Source organism: Lycorma delicatula, chromosome 1, assembly GCF_047948215.1.
Source record: "Lycorma delicatula isolate Av1 chromosome 1, ASM4794821v1, whole genome shotgun sequence".
Taxonomy (NCBI): Eukaryota; Metazoa; Arthropoda; class Insecta; order Hemiptera; family Fulgoridae; genus Lycorma; species Lycorma delicatula.
This window is the reverse complement of record NC_134455.1, coordinates 268201081-268222355: the sequence shown is the minus strand read 5'-3', so window position 1 is coordinate 268222355 and position 21275 is coordinate 268201081. Positions and strand designations below refer to the sequence as shown.

General features: G+C 29.3%; 1 protein-coding gene across 2 annotated transcripts; it reads right to left on the bottom strand.

Annotated features, from left to right (window-relative positions):
- Positions 1–7768: 7768 nt before the first annotated feature.
- On the bottom strand, positions 7769–16531 carry LOC142318310 (uncharacterized). Of its 2 annotated transcripts, XM_075354881.1 has the most exons (3): positions 16455–16521; positions 12152–12300; positions 7769–8707 (listed from the first exon to the last, which is right to left on the bottom strand). In XM_075354881.1, the coding sequence occupies exons 2-3, from the start codon at positions 12156–12158 to the stop codon at positions 7935–7937; spliced, it is 780 nt and encodes a 259-aa protein (XP_075210996.1). In that variant the 5' UTR covers positions 12159–12300; positions 16455–16521; the 3' UTR covers positions 7769–7934. The 2 variants fall into 2 exon arrangements, with proteins under 2 accessions (XP_075210996.1, XP_075210995.1); XM_075354880.1 differs by lacking the exon at positions 12152–12300 and having other exon boundaries at positions 16455–16531.
- Between the last annotated feature and the right edge of the window lie 4744 nt (positions 16532–21275).

The window sequence follows — 21275 nt, the reverse complement described above, 5'->3', positions numbered from 1 at the left end:
TCCTGTGCAAGTTTACAAAAAGTCCTGCTTCATTCACATTATTAAGTCCAACATGAACTAATCAATGAAAGAGAATTGAATAACTGCAAAAAGTCTGCTCGAGAGAAATCATAATTTATATGAATAGCAGATTTCTCACATTTTAAATTCTCATGAAACCAATAGTTTTTACTATGTTAAAACCTGTAATGATGAGCTCTAATGTTTTCTTATGAATGTATGTTACATAATTTCATGATCTAAAGTAATTTTTAATAAAAATACTCCTATGAATACTATAATAGTTAATAAAATCAAATTCAATATCCATAATATCTCTATCTCTCAAATTAAAATTTCTTGATACAACAATATCCTTATTCAGCAAATAATTTCTATTATCTAACTGTTAAGAATTTTTGAATAAGCATGTAGAGCTGTTGATGGCAGAAAATAAATGATACCAAACTGGAAATGACAAATCATGAAAACTAATAGACTTTAACCAAAAATCTTCAACTGCACTGTCCATACTCTAAAACAGGTTCTACACTAAACTTGTTATTTACTTCCAACAAGACACCAATATCTCTTAATTTACCAGACTCACTGCTACACCTGCCTTTCTTACAAACAGCACTTCTGAAAACATTACTATTCAGAATAAACACCTGATTTCAGCATGTCAGTGCCACCAGATCAGAATCAGAACAAATATTCTAGTAAATTCATTCACTTTATTACTAACACTCCAGACATTCTTATAATTTATATCAATAGTTTTTGCATTCAGAAAGTTTTTTCATTTCCAAAAAAAAATAAAATAATAAAAAAGTAAATCACGTAAAAGTAATGTTACTGAATGAAAAACAACAGAAAACTTTGCGTGTAGTTCAAAAAATAATGCTTATTAAAATAAATGAAGTACATCTGCATTCAATTCCATGTACAATTATAGATATCACACTACACAAATTATAAAAATTAAACTAAACCAAATACAAATAAATATTTCAAAATTGTGGATATATTAATAATATAATATAAACCACAAATGTTTAAAAATAAATGTAAATATTTTGCAACATAAAGAATTGTTGATTATTTAGTAATACGTTAGGAATATTAGTGGCTGCTATCAAGAAAACTCACAGTTCTTTTTGTAAAGAAAATAATAATATTCATATTAGATGATTTATTACATCTCCTGTTATTACATGTACATATATGTTACAATTATGATTAAATTTCTTAACACCATTTTTTCCGGTTTAGTTACCAGGAATCACCCATCCGATATTACTTCAGAGGATGAATGAGTATAAAGGAAGGAAGGAACGAAGGAAGTTTGATATGTATGAGTATAAGTGAAGTGTAGTCTTGTACAATCTCAGGTCGACCATTTCTGAGATGTGCAGTTACTTGAAACCCAACCGCCAAAGAACACCTGCATCTACGATCTATTATTCAAAAGTAACTGAATCCTAGTAAAAGTCAGTTACTTTTATACGGATTTGAACGTTAGAATTCTCGACTTCGAAATCAGCTGATTTGCGAAGACGCGTTCACGACTAGACTTTTACTTTGATAAAGTAATAATAACAAATTATAAATTCACATAATAAAAAATAAATATAAATTTATAAATAAATGAAATCTCAGACGTATTATATTCGTGTAATCAAAGAGAAAATTACATTTATTTAATAATACATATTAGATTAATGATAATAATCAAACTGAAAAAAATAATACAAATTTAATTACACATAGATAACTTTATACTGAAAATAAAGTTGCACTTCAGTACAAATCTTTTTTTCTGTTATTTTCTTGGGTGAAAAATATTTTTATGTTATCATCGCCTGGAAAACAAAATATGAAATATAAATACAAAATAAAAAATCTAATAGAATAACAAAAATTAAAACAGAAATAAAACTTAAAGTAGAAATTTGAAAACAAAATTAAAACTTAAACTAAAATATTAAAAACAAAGATAAAATAAAAACTTAAACCAAAATGTTAGACACTAAAACAAACAATTACTGAAAAAAAATTTAAAAACAATATTAAAAACTATGTGAAGTATTAGCACCCCGGAGAAACAAAAACACCTAGTCAAAAACTTCTTTATTATTGCCCAGCATTTGGCGAAAATTCCTGGGCAATTTAAATTTACGACACAAGGCTGCATAACGTATGCATTCCACAAAAATGTGGCGCACAGTCAAGCGGCAGTTGCATGGTATGTATACTGGTACGTTTACTGCAGACATCATATACTCGTGAGTAGCCCTCGCGAACAAAGGAATAGTAAAAACGCAACGTACATGACCGATCGGCACCCCAATTGGTATTGCTAAGGACTCGCAGCAAATCTGAAACTTTGGAACATCTCGTTTTTAATACTAATATAATATACTAATACTAATATTAATATATTTTTTGGTAGCCGCCTTACGTGAACCCACGTAAGGCGGCTACCAAAAAATAAAAATAAAAATCTGGCATCAGGAGAGATAGCAATTAGCTCTCCTCTGAGAAAAACTTGTGGAATAAAAGGGTCTCGCAGGCGAGGAAAGGCCACACATTTTGTTTTGTTAGGTGAATATGTGAAGCTTCAACTTCACCTAACCTTGGACCAAGCTTCAAGGCGAGATTCAATATTCTGTAGTAGTCTCTTCGATGTGACTGTTGAACAGGACGCAATTTACATAGCAAAATCATCAACAAATGAAGAACATGAAACAGGCGTCTACACACATTTAGTTATACCGTTGATAGCTATAGGAAACAAGGTGGCACTTAATACACCTCCTTGAGGTACTCCATTCTCCAATTTGACGCTACCCGAGAAAGAATCTCCAACACAAACACAGAAAGTACGACTATTCAAGAAAAACCCTAATAAAAGCAAGGATATTGCCCTTGACTTCCCATTCTTTGAGGGCGTTTAGAATACCACGTCGCCAGACCGTGACGAACGCCTTTCTGATATCAAAGAAGATAGCAATGAGGCACTGTCTTAGTGGGAAAGCATTTTTAATAGCTGTTTCCAATGACACTAAATGGTAAATGGAGGATAGTCCTTGCCGGAAACCACACTGTTCTGGAGATAAAAGTCCATGTCTCTCCAAGTACCACGTAAGTCTGCGGTTCACCATCATCTCAATTACCTTGCATAGGACGCTTGTCAAGGAGATAGGGCGGTAGCTTAAGGGGCTTCCTTTGTCCTCACCAGGTTTAAGTACTGGTATGATAATGGCTTCCGACCAGATGAATGGGAAGACTTGTGCAGAGAATAGATCATTATAAACGTTCAGTAGATGTTGTAATGCCAAATGAGGAAGGTGTGACAGCATACCAAGGTGTTGTCAGGTCCACGGGACATGTAACACGAGTTTATAAGTGCATGTGACAACTCGTTGAATGCGAATGGAGCATTTAATTCACCGACTGAATCACCAATGTTCAACAATAATACTTTCATCCTTATCTTGTATCTCTGAAATTCATTACTATATGATGAAATAAGAGACACCAGCAGAAAATATTTGCTGAGGTAGTTGCCACTGCAGAAGTTGATGAAAGGAGTTCTCCTTCATGAATAAGCCCAAGAATAGATTGTTTTGATGACCCACAAATCACACAGATCTTTTTCCACTCAGCAGATGTGGGAGTAGTGTGTGAGATGGTGTCCACGTATTTCCTTCATGACATCTTCCTGTCGTACTGATAAAAATCCCTGACAACATACCACTCTAGCCTTACTCTACAAATTTAGATGTTCATCTGTAGGTCAACAGTTAAATTTATGTACTGCCTGCCATCATTTGCTAGTACAAATTATACTGAAGCATGAAATAAAATAAAAACATTCAATACTGTTATGTTAGTACGGTTACAGATCACCAAAAGGAAAAATTAAAAATTAATTACCAAACTCAAAAGAAAGAGATCAAATAGTTTCTTTGTAGGAGAAAATAATCTTTTAATGCGATATCTCAATGAGTAAATCAAGAGAAAAATTAATTAAAAATGTTATTAATTATATTCTTCTCATATCTTCATTATCATAAATACTTTTAATACTTATTACTTTTAATTTGATAACCATTCAATTTACAACCAAGAACTTTACCTTTTTATAACTACAAATACTTGAAATTATTAGCCTGAAAATTACACCTTGTTCAATAAAACTCTGTACTCACTAATTAAAATAAAGAAAGAAAAGTTGTTATCTACCTCTAAAAATCTAGCTTGAATGTATTCATTACATTATTCACTTTTAAAAAGAAAAAACTTTTCCTTTTTAACACACCCAGCAAATTTAAACATGATTCTGCGATAACCACATCTCTTCTTAACCAAACTACAGCAATGAACAGCATAAGTCACATCATCTTTGAAATCATTGAAATCTCACCGTTCCTTTTCTACACATTTAACAAGTAAATAACATTCTCTTCAGAATGATCAGAAACTCCACAAATTCCAATTATATTGTTACGGGTACTGCATGCAATTATTTAACATTATTAAATTATTACTTGATTTTTAAATCAGTTTTTCCACTCTCAAATACTCATTGTCATCTCACGATTTTTCTGTCTTAGAATTTTAGTAAATTATATAAATAATCTATCTGAAATGTATTAATTCCAAACAATTTAATGTTTTCATTTTGTTAACGTAGGTATATTCTTGACGTGAGAAAAGTTGAAAAGTATCAATACCAGTTTCTATCAATTTTCACTGAGATACCTTACCTACTAATATATATATATAAACTAAGAAAACTAATAAACTAATTTGGTAAAGTTTACAGAAAGTGCACTAATTAAGAAATTAATGAATAAATAAGTAAAACTTGAATGAAAAGAAATGCTCATAATATGGATAAATAAATTGCACTGCTAAATAGCATAACACTACACCAAATTTGGCAAAAAATTGGTTGTAATTACAGTACAATAATTATTTAAGATTCAGCACAATTGATAAAGTAATAATACATTGTAAACATATGCGATAAAAAATAAATACAAATTTATAAATAAATAGTATCTCATACATATTATACAACCATAATCAAAAAGAAAATTATAATTTCTACTACTAGTTTAGTTAAATACTACTGGAGTAAGTACTAGTCTAGCTAGTTTACTTTTCTTTTCTATTTAGCCTTCAGAAGCATCGTAAAGTATTACTTCAGAGTATGATTGAGGATGATACATATGAATGTAAATGAATGTGTTGTCTCAAGTCCCTGGTCAACCTGAGACAACATACTTCATTATTGTACTATAAATATAATTTATTAGAAAAACCAAAGTACAGAATAAATAAAGTAGGATGACTTACCTACTTAAAATTAAATTTTACAATTTAATTTGCAATGTTAATTTTTTATATTTTAAATTTTGTTTTAATTTTTAATTTAACTGAAAAAAGTTGAAATTCTTAAAATAAAAATATTAAAGGTTTTAATTTTTAAATAGAGTTTTAAATAAAATGAATAAATGCATGTTAAGTTATATTTTATGAAGTTTGTAATGTAATTTGAGATGAATATATGAATATGTAATGCAGCTGATGATGCGAGTAAATCACGAAAGTGCTCCTGCATATACAGTGGAATAAAGTAAGTCATCCTTCTTTATTTATTCTCTATTTTGGTTGATTTAATAAAGTAAAATAAAAAATAAAGAAGTTCATATATTTATATATATGAACTGTTTCCATTTTTCAATACTTTCACAAGTAGAATAGGTTATGAAAGACATGGACAAACTTTGTGATACACCCCTATAACTACGTAAAATCTGAGAAACCAAGCAAGTTAAAACCAGACGTAATTGGTAAACCATTTTCATAAAAATAGTTACACAATGCAATAAAAACACCTAAAACCAAACTAGATTTAACTGGTTAAAAAGCCTAAAATCTAACATTATTAGCAAAAACCTGATAAAACTCAATTAATCAGACCATACCAGTTAAAAGTTACTAAATTTGTAACAAACTCAAAAATCAAATGCAACCCTGTTAAACCGGAAATTACAAGCACAGTTTGTTAAAACCAGAGTAAAATCTAATGTAACAGAACCAACCTCAGCACAGTTGCTATAGCTAATTTGAATGAGGTCTACCAGTTAAAACAACCTTAATCCAGAAATAACTGTCAACAAATGATGGATGTAACCCAGAACTACTCATTACTGTAAGAAACAGGAAGCTACCATTAAATTAATCATTAACCAATTAAATATAATTTTCATACAGAATTATGCAGTTTTGACCAGTTACATCAAATTATTGAGAGTCATTCCCATTTAAGGCCATTTATCCATTTGGCCTGATTCAAACAGGTTGTATCTGGGTTTTTGGGAATATTTTAGGGTTTAAACTGATTATATTTGATTTGGACTGGAAGTTATAAGCTTAACCTGTTAATACCAATGACAACTGTCTAAAAATAAACATAACCAGTTAAATTCATCATTCCATTCAACAGACTACATCAACTCCTGAACATTGACATCACATAAATATTTTATAACTGATTAAAATATAAGATGTTAATGTTTTGCTCATACAATGTTCGCATTTCAGAAGTGTGTTATTTTTTTAATTAAGCTTAATGATTGTGAGGCTAATGACCTCAGATACCAATGCAAGTTGGTTACTGCATACTTAATTGAGGTTTCCCAGGTACTTAATTATTGTTTAAAATTGAAGCCTTGAACACTTTTACAAAATGTTCTAAAGAAGAACTGACGTAAACTACCAGATGTGTTAACAAACACTACTTTGTTTTTGAATTACTGATTAGGTCAAGCAATCACTAGTAAATGTTTATCCATGCATATCTTCTGCATTGGCTGTACAGATTTTATCCATTTCTATTTTTGTGATTTATAGATAGAAATGGTAAAAGATGTTAATCTCCTGTGTCCATCTAAACTGTTTCTTACCATAGTCCATAATTTTACAGACACATTGTCAACAGGTGCAATGTTTATTGTGGATGAAGATAATCCAGACTGCTGCCAAACCAGTCAACTGAGGAAAAGTAAAGTTCTTCCATCCTCAGTAATAACTTTTTGTGCTAAGTAGCTAGTTCCAGAACTGTTAATTGATGCACCCAAGGCATCTTGCTTTTTAACTTTGAGCAAGAAACGCACACCAAGTAATCTGCTAACACACCTGGTAGTTTCCATCAGTTCTTTTTTATAGCATTTTATAAAAATGATGAAGGCTTCAATTTTAAATAATTTTAATTGATCCCAGGATACCTCATTCCAGTATGCAGTAAACAACGCACAGGGATCTGAGTTCATTTGCCTCACAATCATTAGGATTAATTAAAAAAATAACACCCTTTACTAGAATGCTATTATACTTGCAAAGAATTAATATATCATATTTTAATCAATTATAAGATAAGGATGTGATATTGATCCTTTTGGGCTTGATGTAGTCTATTGAATGGAATGATGAATAAAAGATTAGAAGCAATGGTTATAAGTTATTGGAACTCGACTGATACTTCTGGGGCAGGTAAGAAATGTGAACACAATTGGTAAGATGAAGGTACAATAAAATATCACATAACAGTGGAGAAAGGCTTGATGAATCCAGTATGATAAAGAAGCAAACAGTATAGTCATAAACATTTGAAATTAAAATATTTAAGTAAGTTTTGTTTTTAACATTTAATACATTAGATATAGGATACATAAATCATGATATGAAATCAATGAATTTAATCATTCCTCACACCATTCATGTTTAAAAAAAGTTTCTAAGTGTCAGTTGTTTATTATTGGCATTGCTGCATTTTTTGTATAAATTTATTTCTCATTAGTTTACTTAATGTAAGATGATGTTTATAAACTGTTGGATTAATAAAATTTATTCCAGATACTCATTACCATTCATTTTTTTTATTCACCATTATTTCTTTTACGCTCATTAGAAAAAAACTGAAACATATGTTTTTTAACTTCTTGATTAGCTTTATTCATTTTTCTTTGATTTCTAGTAAAAGGATTTGAAAATTGAAACATATGTTTTTGAAGTTCTTGATTAGCTTTATTCATTTTCCCTTGGTTACAAGTTAAAGGACTTGAAAACTGAAACATATGTTTTTGAAGTTCTTGATTAGCTTTATTCATTTTTCCTTGGTTACAGGTTAAAGGACTTGAAAATTGAAACATATGTTTCTGAAGTTCTTGATTAGCTTTATTCATATTTTCTGAATTAAAAGGTGAACTTGAAAATTGCAGCTTCTGCTTTTTAATCTTTTCATTTTCTTTATGTATACTTTCTTTGTTAAAAGTCAAAGGATTTGAGAACTGAAACATATGTTTTTTAACTTCTTCATTAGCTTTATTCATTTTCTCTTGGTTACAAGTTAAAGGATTTGAAAACTGAAACATATGTTTTTGAAGTTCTTGATTAGCTTTATTCATTTTCCCTTGGTTACAAGTTAAAGGACTTGAAAATTGAAACATATGTTTTTGAAGTTCTTGATTAGCTTTATTCATTTTTCCCTGGTTGCATGACAGAGGTTCAGAAAACACAAACATATGTCTTTGAATTTCTCGATTTGCTTTGTCGTATTGGTGTAGACTCGTTTTGGGAAAATTTGTTTCTGGACCAAATGGATATTTTGTTTTGCTTGACAAAGCTGAATTCATAATACCACAAACAGCAACTGAAACAATGTAAGGAATAAATCAGAAAACCATATATATGGTAATGTTTAAAGCAAAACAAACTGATGAAAGAAATGAAAATTGTGACATCCACTTTTCAGAGCTGAAAATGCCTACTTATTTAACAGCTATGGGTGTTTCTGGTTTTCAGATTTTTTTATATTTTTTTTATTTATTTGTTATGGTTACACTTTTTTTAGTTTACTGAAATTAATAAAAAGGGTTAGTTGAATCATTTTTTACCAGTCAATACTTAACAGATATACAATATTTTTCTTTTTTACTAAAGTTGGAAAAATATACTCAGCAGTTAGAGTAATTACAGTAATTTATAGCAGAAATTAATTCATCTACACTTCATGTGTGCTCAGTACAGATTTTTATATAACTTGATAATCACTATTAGATTGAGAGGATTTAGTATTTTAGCATATACCAATAATGTTTACCAATTTCCAGAAAAACTTTATATGAATTTGCTTTTGCATAACTTACACAAACAAGATTTTATTTATTTTTAGTTTTAAATTTTTTAACACTTTATTTCCAAATTGCTAATAGAACAAAAAAAAAGATTTTTTTCTGTTCCTTTTTAGAAAAAAATTAATTTATATACAGATGGTAGGTTAAGAAGTTTTATGGACTAGCTGGCCAGTTGGTATAATGGTTAGAATGCTGGCTTCTAGATCAATTTGTCTCAGATTTCATTTTGAGCAAAATTGTGTATTGTTTAGAATTTCTGATATAAAATGATAATTACTCTTTTTGTGCGCGAAAAATATAACAACCATAACTTCTCTATTGAAAACTTATTACTTTTTGAAGGGAGCCATTCATTGCTACTCATCATAAGCATATGAATTACTGTGTTATCATAAGCTATACATTGGAATTAAGAAAATAATAAGATAGAAATGGATTAAGAATGGAAAATATTTATCTCTCATATAGTATGTATAAGAAAAAGAGATGTAAATAATCCATTGGTTTATTCAAGTCGTTCATACAAGTAGAATTTTTGCATATTGCCTAATTTTATTGTTCCTTAAAATTTAAAGGATTGTGAGGGAAAAGATGAAAGTAACTGAAGTGATATTGTAATGTATATATAGAAAATAAAAAGGAAGAAATGAGATAGAATTATTCTAAAGAAAGAATATAAAAATTTACAAAGGAAAATTTTTTAAAATGGTAAAAGTTAATTTTTAAGCAATGTTTATGGAAAAATAATTGTTGCATAGGAATGAGCTGAAGGATTTGCTTATAATTCAAGTGTATGTACCAGTTAGTCAATATAAAGATGGGCAACTGAAAAAATATGTAAAAAAATGGAGAAGATAATTAAGAATAGTAAGAGAAATGTTAACTAAGAATTAAGTCTATGAAATTCAGAAGACAGTTACGCAAATAGTTTTTTTTCTAAGTAGGAAAGATGCCTTCAATACACAACAGATCAAACAATTAGCTTCATTAAGGGAAAAAGAAAGAAGTGATTTGTTACCAGAGAGGCAGATGACTGAAAAAGTGGAAGATAATAAAAGAGCAAAAGGTTGAAGAAGGCTCTACAGAATATTTATTAATAGTTAAGAAGCGCAACAGCAAGGAGAGACAGCTGGATGATGTCACATTTTTTCTGTTGTCAAAAAACAAAATAATTAGCAAATGTTTATAGATATGAATAAACCATTTGTCAGTGTCAAATAGAAAAATAATATTAATATTAAAGATCTAGTTAGTAAGTTGAGAAAACATAAAACAATTAAAAAATTATACTTGAATCAAAATTGTTATGAAAACAAAGCATGTAAAATAGGTTGGAATAGGGATATAATAATGGGTATGGGATTGGCATGGGAGAAAGGAAAATAAATCACCTGTTGCTTGTAAACTACATAGTTGGTTAGGAGATGAAGCAACAAATGATTTCAAAATTGAAAGACAGAATAGAATATGCCATGAAAATTAATATAATGAAAACATATGTAATATTAAGAAATGAGGATAAGGAACACAAAGCCGGTGATTGTCTACACAAAAGAAGAAAAAATTAAACAAATATTAACAGTTATTATGCTGTATTAAGATCAAGTTAGCATTATGTTTGGAGTGTACTTCTGTATGGAAATGAAACACGTGCACTGAGGGAAAGGGAAAAAGAAAGACTAGAGGCATTTGAAATGTGGCATGAAGTAAATTAAATAAGTTTAATGGACAGATAAAAGTAAAAATTAAGAGAATAAATAAGATATATTTGAATGACAAGAAGCAAAGAAGGAAGGCTGAAATAGAATAAAAATTATAAACAATCTAAAAGAAAATTAGAGCTCTGTGGAATTCAAAAGTTTAGCTGGGAAGAAAGGAGATAGAGAAGGACATGGTACAAAAAACCTCTCTTAGCTTCAAATCAGCCATGTTCTGATTGTTTGTCAGTGATTATGGTATTGCAATATAATAGATGGTAATAATAAGGTAATTATAAGTGGCAACTAAGTTTTTTTGTGCAATTGAATCATACTTTGAGAATTCTTTTTTATATGTGTTTTGTGATAAAAATTCTAAACTAATCTTTCTTTAGTATTTTTCTGCATAAATTTTCATTTGGTACAGTGTCATAATTATTAGTTTGTGCGACATATGTTACATCCAATCTGTAAAATTCATTCCATTTTATCGTTTTTTAAGACAATGGAAGTTTTTATTAGGTAATGTATTATATTATTTCCAAAGCAGCATAATTACATTACATGGTCAGGATGTGTTATGCATGACCAGAAATGAATCAGTGATGTTGGTTTCTTGTATATTGTTATTAGCACTATGAGTTTTTATTACAGAGTTAATTTATCTTTGACCAAAATTAAAACTAATTATTGAGGAGAGTATTTATTTCTACCATGCTAGAAATGTATAAATTCTGATCTACATAAAATTAAGATAAAATGCAGGACTTAATTAATTGTATACAAAAGAAAATGTTAAAGAGGAGGGGTGGTCCAAACACCCACTATTTTTGATTTCAAAAATTGAATCTAAATCCCAGCTAGTAGGATTCATTACCACTCCATAAATATCCAATGCAATGTGTTCCAAACGGTTTAAAGTGTATTTTTGAAACTTCTTTTGGTTGTAACTTTAAGCTACTGTTAAGATACACATGCATTAGGATAAATATACACATAAGAAGATGCAAACTGTTTTTCTCAACTGTTCTTAAAAAGTATTTTTACTTCAACCATGTTACAGAAGCAGAGTAACAGATTCCCTGTAAATTTCACATTCCTACCAAAGTGGTTTTCAATGTATCTTTTCTATATATAAATGTTATTAGTTTACTTTACACCGAAGGTATAAAAAATTCAGCAATATTTTTTTTTAATGATTTGTATAGTCGGTTATAAAAACTAATCAAATTACATTTATTTATTCATAATTTTATTTCTTACTTGACATTATTCATTGCACTTTTTTGAAGATAATTTTCCATTTAAACATGTAAACTGAAAAATTAATTTTCTCAATCCCAGTGTTCATAATTCCAGTTTAATCCCAAAACATTATTGCCACTTCTGGTCTACACATTTTCCATGAACCCCTAAAATGCAAAAGATACAGAAATATCCACACAAAATTTTTGCAATCTACTAATTAGAAAATTAGAAATGTGGAGATTTTATTTTGAAAACTTAAAATATGTCATAGGTTCAACAATAAAAGTGTTGCATTTAATCAAGAGGCAGAATTTTTAATAATGTACAATTTGTTATATCTTTCTTTTAGTTTAGAAAATCCTATTTCTACACTGTAGTGATGAAAATCTTTAAATTATTTATTAACAGGTGCTTAAGATTTAAATGAAACCTTTGGTAAAAATGAAATCTCTGTTGAAGCTTAGTATTCTATAAATTTAAAATTTCCATACGCATAAATATTATTTTGAGAAGCTTGAAAACCTTTTATAAATTTCTGTACAGAATGGATACCAAACGACGAGATTATAATAAACTTAAGGGAGGAAATCATGTTAAAAAAGTACAGGTAATCTTCAATTAGCCATTACAGAGCACGGAGTAAGGATTACATATTAGTATTATTATTTTAATTCATTATCATAAAAGTATTTAAGCCGGGAAAAGAATAGTAACCTTTATAGTTTAATTTTAAAAAGCATAGCTTGAGATAAGATGTCAATTGAAAATAGTTGGTCCACCTGAAAAATGCATGGGCAGCAATGCTGGAGGGTAGGTAAATGCTCCCTCTGCTCAAAATTGAATTCACATGTTCAAAATAGCGATGCACTCTCAAAATTCAATTATCTCACCTTCTAGTGAACGAATTTCCATGTTTTTTTGTTTTTTTTTAAAGCTTTGAAAGAACTTTTAAGCTAAGCATTTTAAAATTAATTTAGATAAAAATTTGAGAAAATATTCTATTATTTAAAGGCATAAAAAATCCAAGTATGTTTGAAACATTTCTTAGGCTCTCCTAATTAATCAATACAAATTTATCAAAATTCATTTGAAAGTTTGAGCACACTTTTACATGTGATTAAATTTTCAAGTACCTAAAGACTTTATTTTAGGCTCTGCAGAATTTGGAAAAATTGCATTTTTTTAAAATCTGGATTGCAAAATTGTTGTGCAAAAACTGTCAGACCGATTTTGCTAAAATTTGGTGTGTTGCTTTATCATATCATAAAGTTCTTTGAGGCAAAATCTGAAGGTCCTATGTATAAGTACTCAAAAAACATTCCCAAAAAATCTTCTTTTTTTTTTGGCAATTATTGATATTTTTGCATAATAATAATGTATTTTTCGATTTGCAACCGATGATATTGTGTGTAAAATTTAATAAAAAGGCTTTTTTCTCTTCTGATCTTTTCTCTAAAATGAACAGTTATCGAGTTAATCTAGGAAAATAGAGGGAAAAATGGATATTTTTTCTGTTTTTTTTACATTTTGTTTAATAAAGACTTAAGCACACCTTTTTTAACTGGCACATAATGACATAATCATTTCTGATGATATTCTGCAAGTATTAAAGTAAAAATTAGCAATCTATAGAAAACGTCCAACCCAAAACAGATACCGCCTGGACTATAAAGTGAACTAAAAAATTTGCAGAAAGTTGATGAAAAATCAAAGCAAAGAATAAGTGATAATTATATATTCACAATTTTCCGGGAACCAACTTAACCCTCTAATTGATGCTTTGATAATTTGATGATAAATTAATAATTAATTTAATCGATATACAAATTTACTTTGATAATTTAATTTATATAGAAATTTGTATATAAACTCTAGAATAAACTCAACAACTGTAACTGTCTGACAATCTTCATTCACCATTTGGTTTTTTACCTTCAACATCCCAAATAGATCATGTACTCATCCACTCCAAACAACACCAGATTTAGGGTCATCACATATGCCTTTTACACCATTACATGTTTTATAAAATTAAACTGCAAAGGCAAAAGATTTTTAAAGACAACACTGAGATCTTTTACTGACAGAACTCATTGTAATAAGTTATAATTAAATTTCCCAACTTTAAGTTTTCCCACTTCTGTGATTATCCCACTATGTTTCTACATTAGTGATGGATATTCTGATTTATTTCATGTAAATGGATTCATAATTTTTACTCATATTAATTTAATTTTAATTTTAGAGACATCCCCTTATCATAAGTTCTCTAAAAATATTTATATATTCTATGTATGATTCTTTATCAGAAACCAAAGGTATAATTTAAGTTATTACACAATCGGCTCACCATCCTCCAAGGTATTTATTATCTCGGGTAAGCAATGAATATCTCAACCTTTTTTTTCCTTCATTCTTAAACACCCCAAGGAAACCAGCCTCCACCTGTTAAGACATAGCATAGTCACCTCAGAGTGTCATGGCAACAGTCTCTGCCCACCTAGCTGCCTCCTACTGGAGGATCTCCTATCGGGGTCCCCCAGAGCCTCATCGGAGTGCGCCAACCACCTCATCTAGATAGCTAACACACTCCTTCACTATAGGGAGTGTGTTAGCACTACCCTCCCCGTCTCTAACCTATTTACAGCAGTACGCACTGCACGCATCCGATGCCCCCACGCGAACCCCTTACACCATGAGGATCCTTAATGCTATCAGCGGGGAGCCCCAACCCCACTGCACTTGCGCGCGGTGGAGCCAGAACACCCTAAGCAATAAGACTGCCTCCCTGGCCCTACATGTCGTCACGATTCGACCCCAACTTCCATTATTTTTGAAGCCTCTCTTTTTTAATACACATATTTTTCTTTTTATAATTGTACATTGGAATCACTTCACCCGCCGTCGCGGCATCCAATGGATTCTCCTGCAACATGCCAGCCCAGCTCACGTCCTGTCATAGCCAACAACTTAATCTAGCAAATCCTAACCTATACTTAGACCTAATTGACAAACAAGTAAACAGATTACCGACACAATAAATGCTGTACATATAATACACGCCGCAATACCGAAGGCTAACTTAAACTATACACAAAATATCAATTCAAAAAATCCAGAAATGCAACAACCTAATCTAACAGAAACATATTCTAAAAACACACAATCTCAGCCTACTTGCTCATGTGTACTCTAGTATTTGTTAATTGCCAGCATACCTCCAGTCATTTTTCTGAAAAAATCTAAAAACTAGAGATGGCTAATTGATGTTTACTTTATGGGTGGTTAAAAATAAAAACAATTTTTAGATTTTATCAAGTTTTCAACTTTCCAATGAAACCACTATTAAAAGGTTAATCCCAATTTATTACATTTATATAACTGTCATAAAATGGTTCTTTACTTGACAAACTATTACGGTTTGTGATTTAATCTGGCTAGAAAAGTTTCTTTTTGTGTCATGTTTTAAACCAATTGGATATAAAACAAGGCATGGTATGTTTTGGTTTTTAATAGCTTTAAACAATTTTTTTTTAAATATAAAGAAAATCCTTTTATACCTGAACACTTAATTACAAAAATTTAATTACAAGCTGCACAAGATCCTACAGCAATACTAATTACACAGTATAACACACTCATTATTGGATTTTATTTATAATGAGTTTCCTTATCATTTTAAGATGAGTGAAATTAACTGTGGTACTTAAAATTAACTCCTAAAGGCCTTTGGAAGACCAGTTCTGTTAACTTGAAAATGAGTAAGTTATAGTTCTTAAGAATTTTAAACTATAAACATAATGGTTACTACAATTTTTAAGGCTATATACAAAACAGGAACTGAGTTTTACCAATAATTATCTTATTGTATTTAGATATGTCAAGAAGTAGAGTAAGTCTAAGTTATGCATAACTGGTTGATGCACAGTAGTTCATTTTGCTTGCCTCTGGGTATGTGGTGGTATTGGTGAACAGGTATTGTACATATTTTAAAAAAAGGTGAATGTTATTTATGAAGCCTACTGTAGATATTATTTTAAATTGTTGTTCAATTCAGCAGCTATCAAAAAATAAAACTTTGTATGCCGTAAAAGTATCAACATGGCCTATATTAATAATATTAGGTAACATTTACTGTATTTACATAAATAAATCTTACCCTTGAAAACAAACTAATTAAAAATAAAAGTAAAAAGTATAAACTACTGTAATATGATCAACTAAAGAAGAAATAAGAGATGAATTTATTTGAAACATAAACAAGTGGATAATTCAACAAAACAAAGTTCCAAGAACAATTTAATAAATATTTATTTACCTGTTATTGCATAAATCCATCGTACCATTTTTCTGTTTTAGTTCATCTTACTGTAAGTCACTTATCTTTCTTTATCAGCAGCACTAAATCCCGTTTCAGTAACTATGTAATCTCAATAAAATGTGTAAATATTTTTACTTGATTACGCTCATTAAAATATTATTATAGTAACAAAATATAGACATAAGCTAAACATCAGAGATATCTTATTTTTATTTTACGAAAGTGTTATGAAACAAAAAAAAATGTTAAATGTTTCAATTATTTTAATCTTCACAGAAAAAATTCTGCACTTTAATACCATTACCATTTTATTACTAAAGCATCTAAGAATTAATCTTTGAGCTAGGATACAATTGCAGGATTACATTAGGAGATTTTTAAGTTATTAAGTTTTTAAGATTATTTAGGTTATTTAAGTTTTTAAGATTTATTAGGAATTTTTTAAGTTTTTCTTCTGAATTAAGTTCCATTTTTTAGTTTTTTATTTAAATATATCTCATTTTTAATCCATTATTAATATCACACACATAACTAATTGAAAGTTTATCATTCATGTCATTAAAACACTGAACAGTGTATATACAAGATGAAGTGGTCAGAAATTTTAGTCATTCTTGTAGTTTTTTTTTCATTTTGTACTTATTTATTATATTAAATAATGTAATTATTATCACTCATCTAACTTTTTATTATTATTATTATATTTTAAAAATATGAATAATTTTTTAACTTTTGTTTGGAGATCTAATTTTCTTCATAGTACTATTGTATCTAAGAAAAGGTTACTTTAGTAAATGTTCATTCTTTAATCCTGAAGTAAAATCTATAACATCGAGCATTTACTTTTACATCAAGCAATGCATGTATTTACATCAAGTACTACTTCACTATTATTCAGATAAGAAAGGAACTTCTCGAACCTGGTTTCAGGATTTCCTTCTCCTTTCAACTCAACTATTAAACAATGTGAAGAACATCTAGTAGGACAGCGGACAGAAATTTAAGATTAAAAAGTAAGGATAAATGTCAAAAGTCGAAGTCATCTTTAATAAACCACTTCCTGATATCACCAAATTAAACAACAGGTTGCATTTTCCAAACACTCTGGTGCATTTACTGTTAGCTAGTAATCATCTAGTTAATGCCTCTTAAAATGTAAAACTCAAACTTGATAAATGGTTAAAAAATACAGATATAAATAGTTTACATCATAAGGCAATTATATCTTAAAACAATTGTATCATTATTATATCTATTATTATAGTCATCAAGTAGCATCAATAAGACATCGATTAAATATAGTAGAAAAATGTTAACTGTGCTAATTAGTTATGACCAACACCAAATATATAACAATTATTAGTGAAAAATTGCATTACGTTAATTTTGATTGGTTTACTACCAAACCATCCACAACTCAAATGATATTAACTGCTTTCAAAAGGTCATTCCGTAAAGTAGCTGCAGCTACTACTCTTATAAAATTAAATGAACCTTAGGCATTAATTTTTCATTTGTTAGTATCATTTTCAGAATGGAAGGAAAGTGTGATATTGTTGATAAAGTATCTACATTGATTGAATTTTTATAAAATGAAGGTAATTTATAAAAATGGTATGTCCAGAACTCAATGATTAGTGGTAATGCAAATGATAAAACTGTACTAATTAGAATAGGCCTGGTTTACCAAGGCAAAGAATTCTGCCTAGCTTCAATATGTTAGATACTCCTTACAAAATATAAGTAGAACCAGTTATTTATGAAGAATAAAATCCCTGAATGTAAGGTAGCTAATATGAGGATTTGTATTCAGCGTATTTGTAAAACAAAACCTAAGAATATTCTTTATTAGCATACATGTGAGTGATACATGCCAGCAAAACTGCATATGTCGAGGAAACATGTAGGAACCGTCAGGGCATCATCCTAGTCGCTAGATCTGAATGATGTATGTACCTTTATTTAACCCATTGCAATTACTAGCATTTTTTTTCAGTAAATCTTATTCTACGGTTGAAAATTTCTGCTTCATATTCACCTAAACCAAAAATTATAAATGTTTAGTGCCAAAAAAAGATTCTGCTTTGTAAATTAGTACAGTATTTTCTAAGTAAATTTCAGTAAATTTCCAGTCGACAATACAAGCACAAGACTATTAAGAAGTGTGATATATTTAAAGATATTAAAATCATAAAGTATTTAAGAAAAATAGAAAAGTCACCAAAACTACTGTAAGTAATGCTCTCTGTGAGTGAATGGACAGTAAATTTACTGTCCATTATTCAAGATTTCACAAAACTAAGTAAATTTGGCTAGGTTCAAAGCCATCCTTGCTTAGGACATCTTGGCTTGCCCGCAAATAAGAGCAGGGAAGTCAGGGTGCTTCCGATGATGGCACAGAGGACTCTGATGGTATGAGGGGAAGGGCATGCAAAACGCATGCCTGGAACCTAATAGCTTAGGGCCAGAAAGAGCAGCTCCCCTGGGGAGGGACACCTCAGCTATTGGATTGTTCCCCGGGAACAATCCAGGGGAGACTCCGATGCAAGCCTCTGGGGGAGCCAAGTCAGAGTGGGGCAATCTGTTAGGCAGGACATACCAGAGCAATCAAGGTAATGCTTTAGGGCTGTACTGGTCACTCAGGGAGTGTTTAAACAAAAGTTCAATGCAATATTAACAGATTATCTAGGCCTAAATGGTATTTAGACTCAGTTAAATTAAAATATTCACTTGCAGTGTTTTCTGATTTACTCTGGCATTAGATTTTTATCAATGATTTTCAGTAGTATTTTGTACTAAACTGAAGAAGTGACCTTAAAAAGCAACTTCCAAACTAATAATTGGCTTATAGACTTTTGTGAGGTATTATGTTTTTGAAAAACTCAAAAATCTTTAACACAAATAACATCCACTTCTAAATGATAAAATCATTCATTTGAATAATTTGTTACAATTTTAACAACATTAGACTTACAATGCCACATGTTATCCCATAGTTTTTGCAATGTTAAGCATCCCAAATAATATCCTGAAACAACACAAAACTACCGAGAGTAACATTTCTAATTACCAAGTGAATTCATAAAGAAATTTACTCATACTTTCTACAAGTTATCATTCAAAATAAAAATATTAGAATCAATATTTTTTAAGAAATCAAGAAATAATCATTTGATCACCATATTTAACAAGATAACAGCTATCCACTAAGAAATTCCTGGTGTTCAATTCTAAAACTTAAAAATAATTTTTTTATTACCATTGAAATTCATATAAAAGTTCGAAGACATATATGAATAATTATATAAAAAATTATCATTGTGATATATGTAATCTTATTGTAAAAAATCCCAATTCCTCAGATAAGTTTGTACATCTGTGAGTGATGTCTCAAATCGTATATGATGCTTCCAGTTATCATGAATAATTAATATACCTTATGTTTGAAATTAAAAATACATTTAATATAAAATATGAAACTTAAAGTACCATTCTTATGACTGATTTATTTTGATTTTAAAGTATTTACAGATGCAGGGATTAGCAGTACTGCACAGACATCTTATTTTCTTTTATAGGCACACAGTTCCAACAATGAAATCTCTATGAAATAGGATCTCAAAGCTTTACTTACCTTAAATATTATAAAATTGCATGAGTAGAGCTGGTAGTCACGTTTTCCTGTGAAAGATCATAGTCTGATTATATATTTGAGAAGTGTTTCATTTTATCAAAAGTTTCCCGTGTGTTCAAATAAAACTTATAAATTTTTGTTTAAAATACTAGCTCAAAAAACAATAGATAAGAAACAAGTGATTAATTAAGAGCATTTTAGTTTAATAAAGATTCTTTAAAAAAAAAAATTCTTTAAATTTTTTTTGTGAATTCATGGATATTCATGAATAATAAAAATTGGAAAAGGGGTATTTTGTGTATTAACTTGGCTTTTACTACAAGAGGTGAAGTCTGAAGGGATTGATGATGAAGACTTTTGGCTGAACAATAATTGTGCTCCAGCCTTCTATGCATCTCCAAGGTTGTTACATCAGAATGACATAAGGGTTGATACAAATTACTTTGATGGACACTGTTACATGGGCTTTTGCATATGAACAAGTTAAGTCATCAAATGACTGGTAGTAATGACTCGGTAAAAGTTAAAGAAATAAAATACAAAAAATTCAAAATACTGATATGACATATAATGCGTCCATTTGATTAATCTTTCACAGTATGTTTAAAGCAAATTGAAATTTGTAGATATTTAAAAAAAATATTAAACATGTAGTATCAAACAAATATTGAAACATAAACATAATGTTACACATTTGTTATTAAATGTTAATAAATAAAAAAAAAAACCATTTTCCAACCATTAGAAAATACAGTAATGATTTGTATCAGTCGTATACAAAAGTATTATCTTTCCATTTCAAGAATTGTATCTAATTTTTTCAGTTTCTTAGATCAACCTGAATAAGTAAACAAAGTTTTTTAAAGCTACTTGTTTTAATATACACACATAAACCTGTGTGTATTTTAATATAATATAAGTATAATATGTCAAGGAGCAAAGATAATGAACTTACAGTAATTGGTGAAATATACAAAATAGCTGCACTTTATACTCCAAAATAGGGAGATTCAACCCGTAAGACCTTTTTTAATTTATGTTGAAGGTCTACTCTTCACCAAATTGTTTGATTTCAATGATTCTTTTTTTATTGGTAAAGGAAGTTCATCTTATGTTCCTATAGTTTTTACATTAATAATTGGAAACAATTTTAAATTAAATATTATGATCTACATATACAAGGT

Coding starts and splice junctions, on each gene's coding strand:
- LOC142318310 (XM_075354880.1), bottom strand. CDS start 16,482: ATGGTACGATGGATTTATGCAATAACAG. Junction 8,708..16,454: donor ATGGATTTATGCAATAACAG/GTAAATAAATAT, acceptor ACATTGTTTCAG/TTGCTGTTTGTGGTATTATG.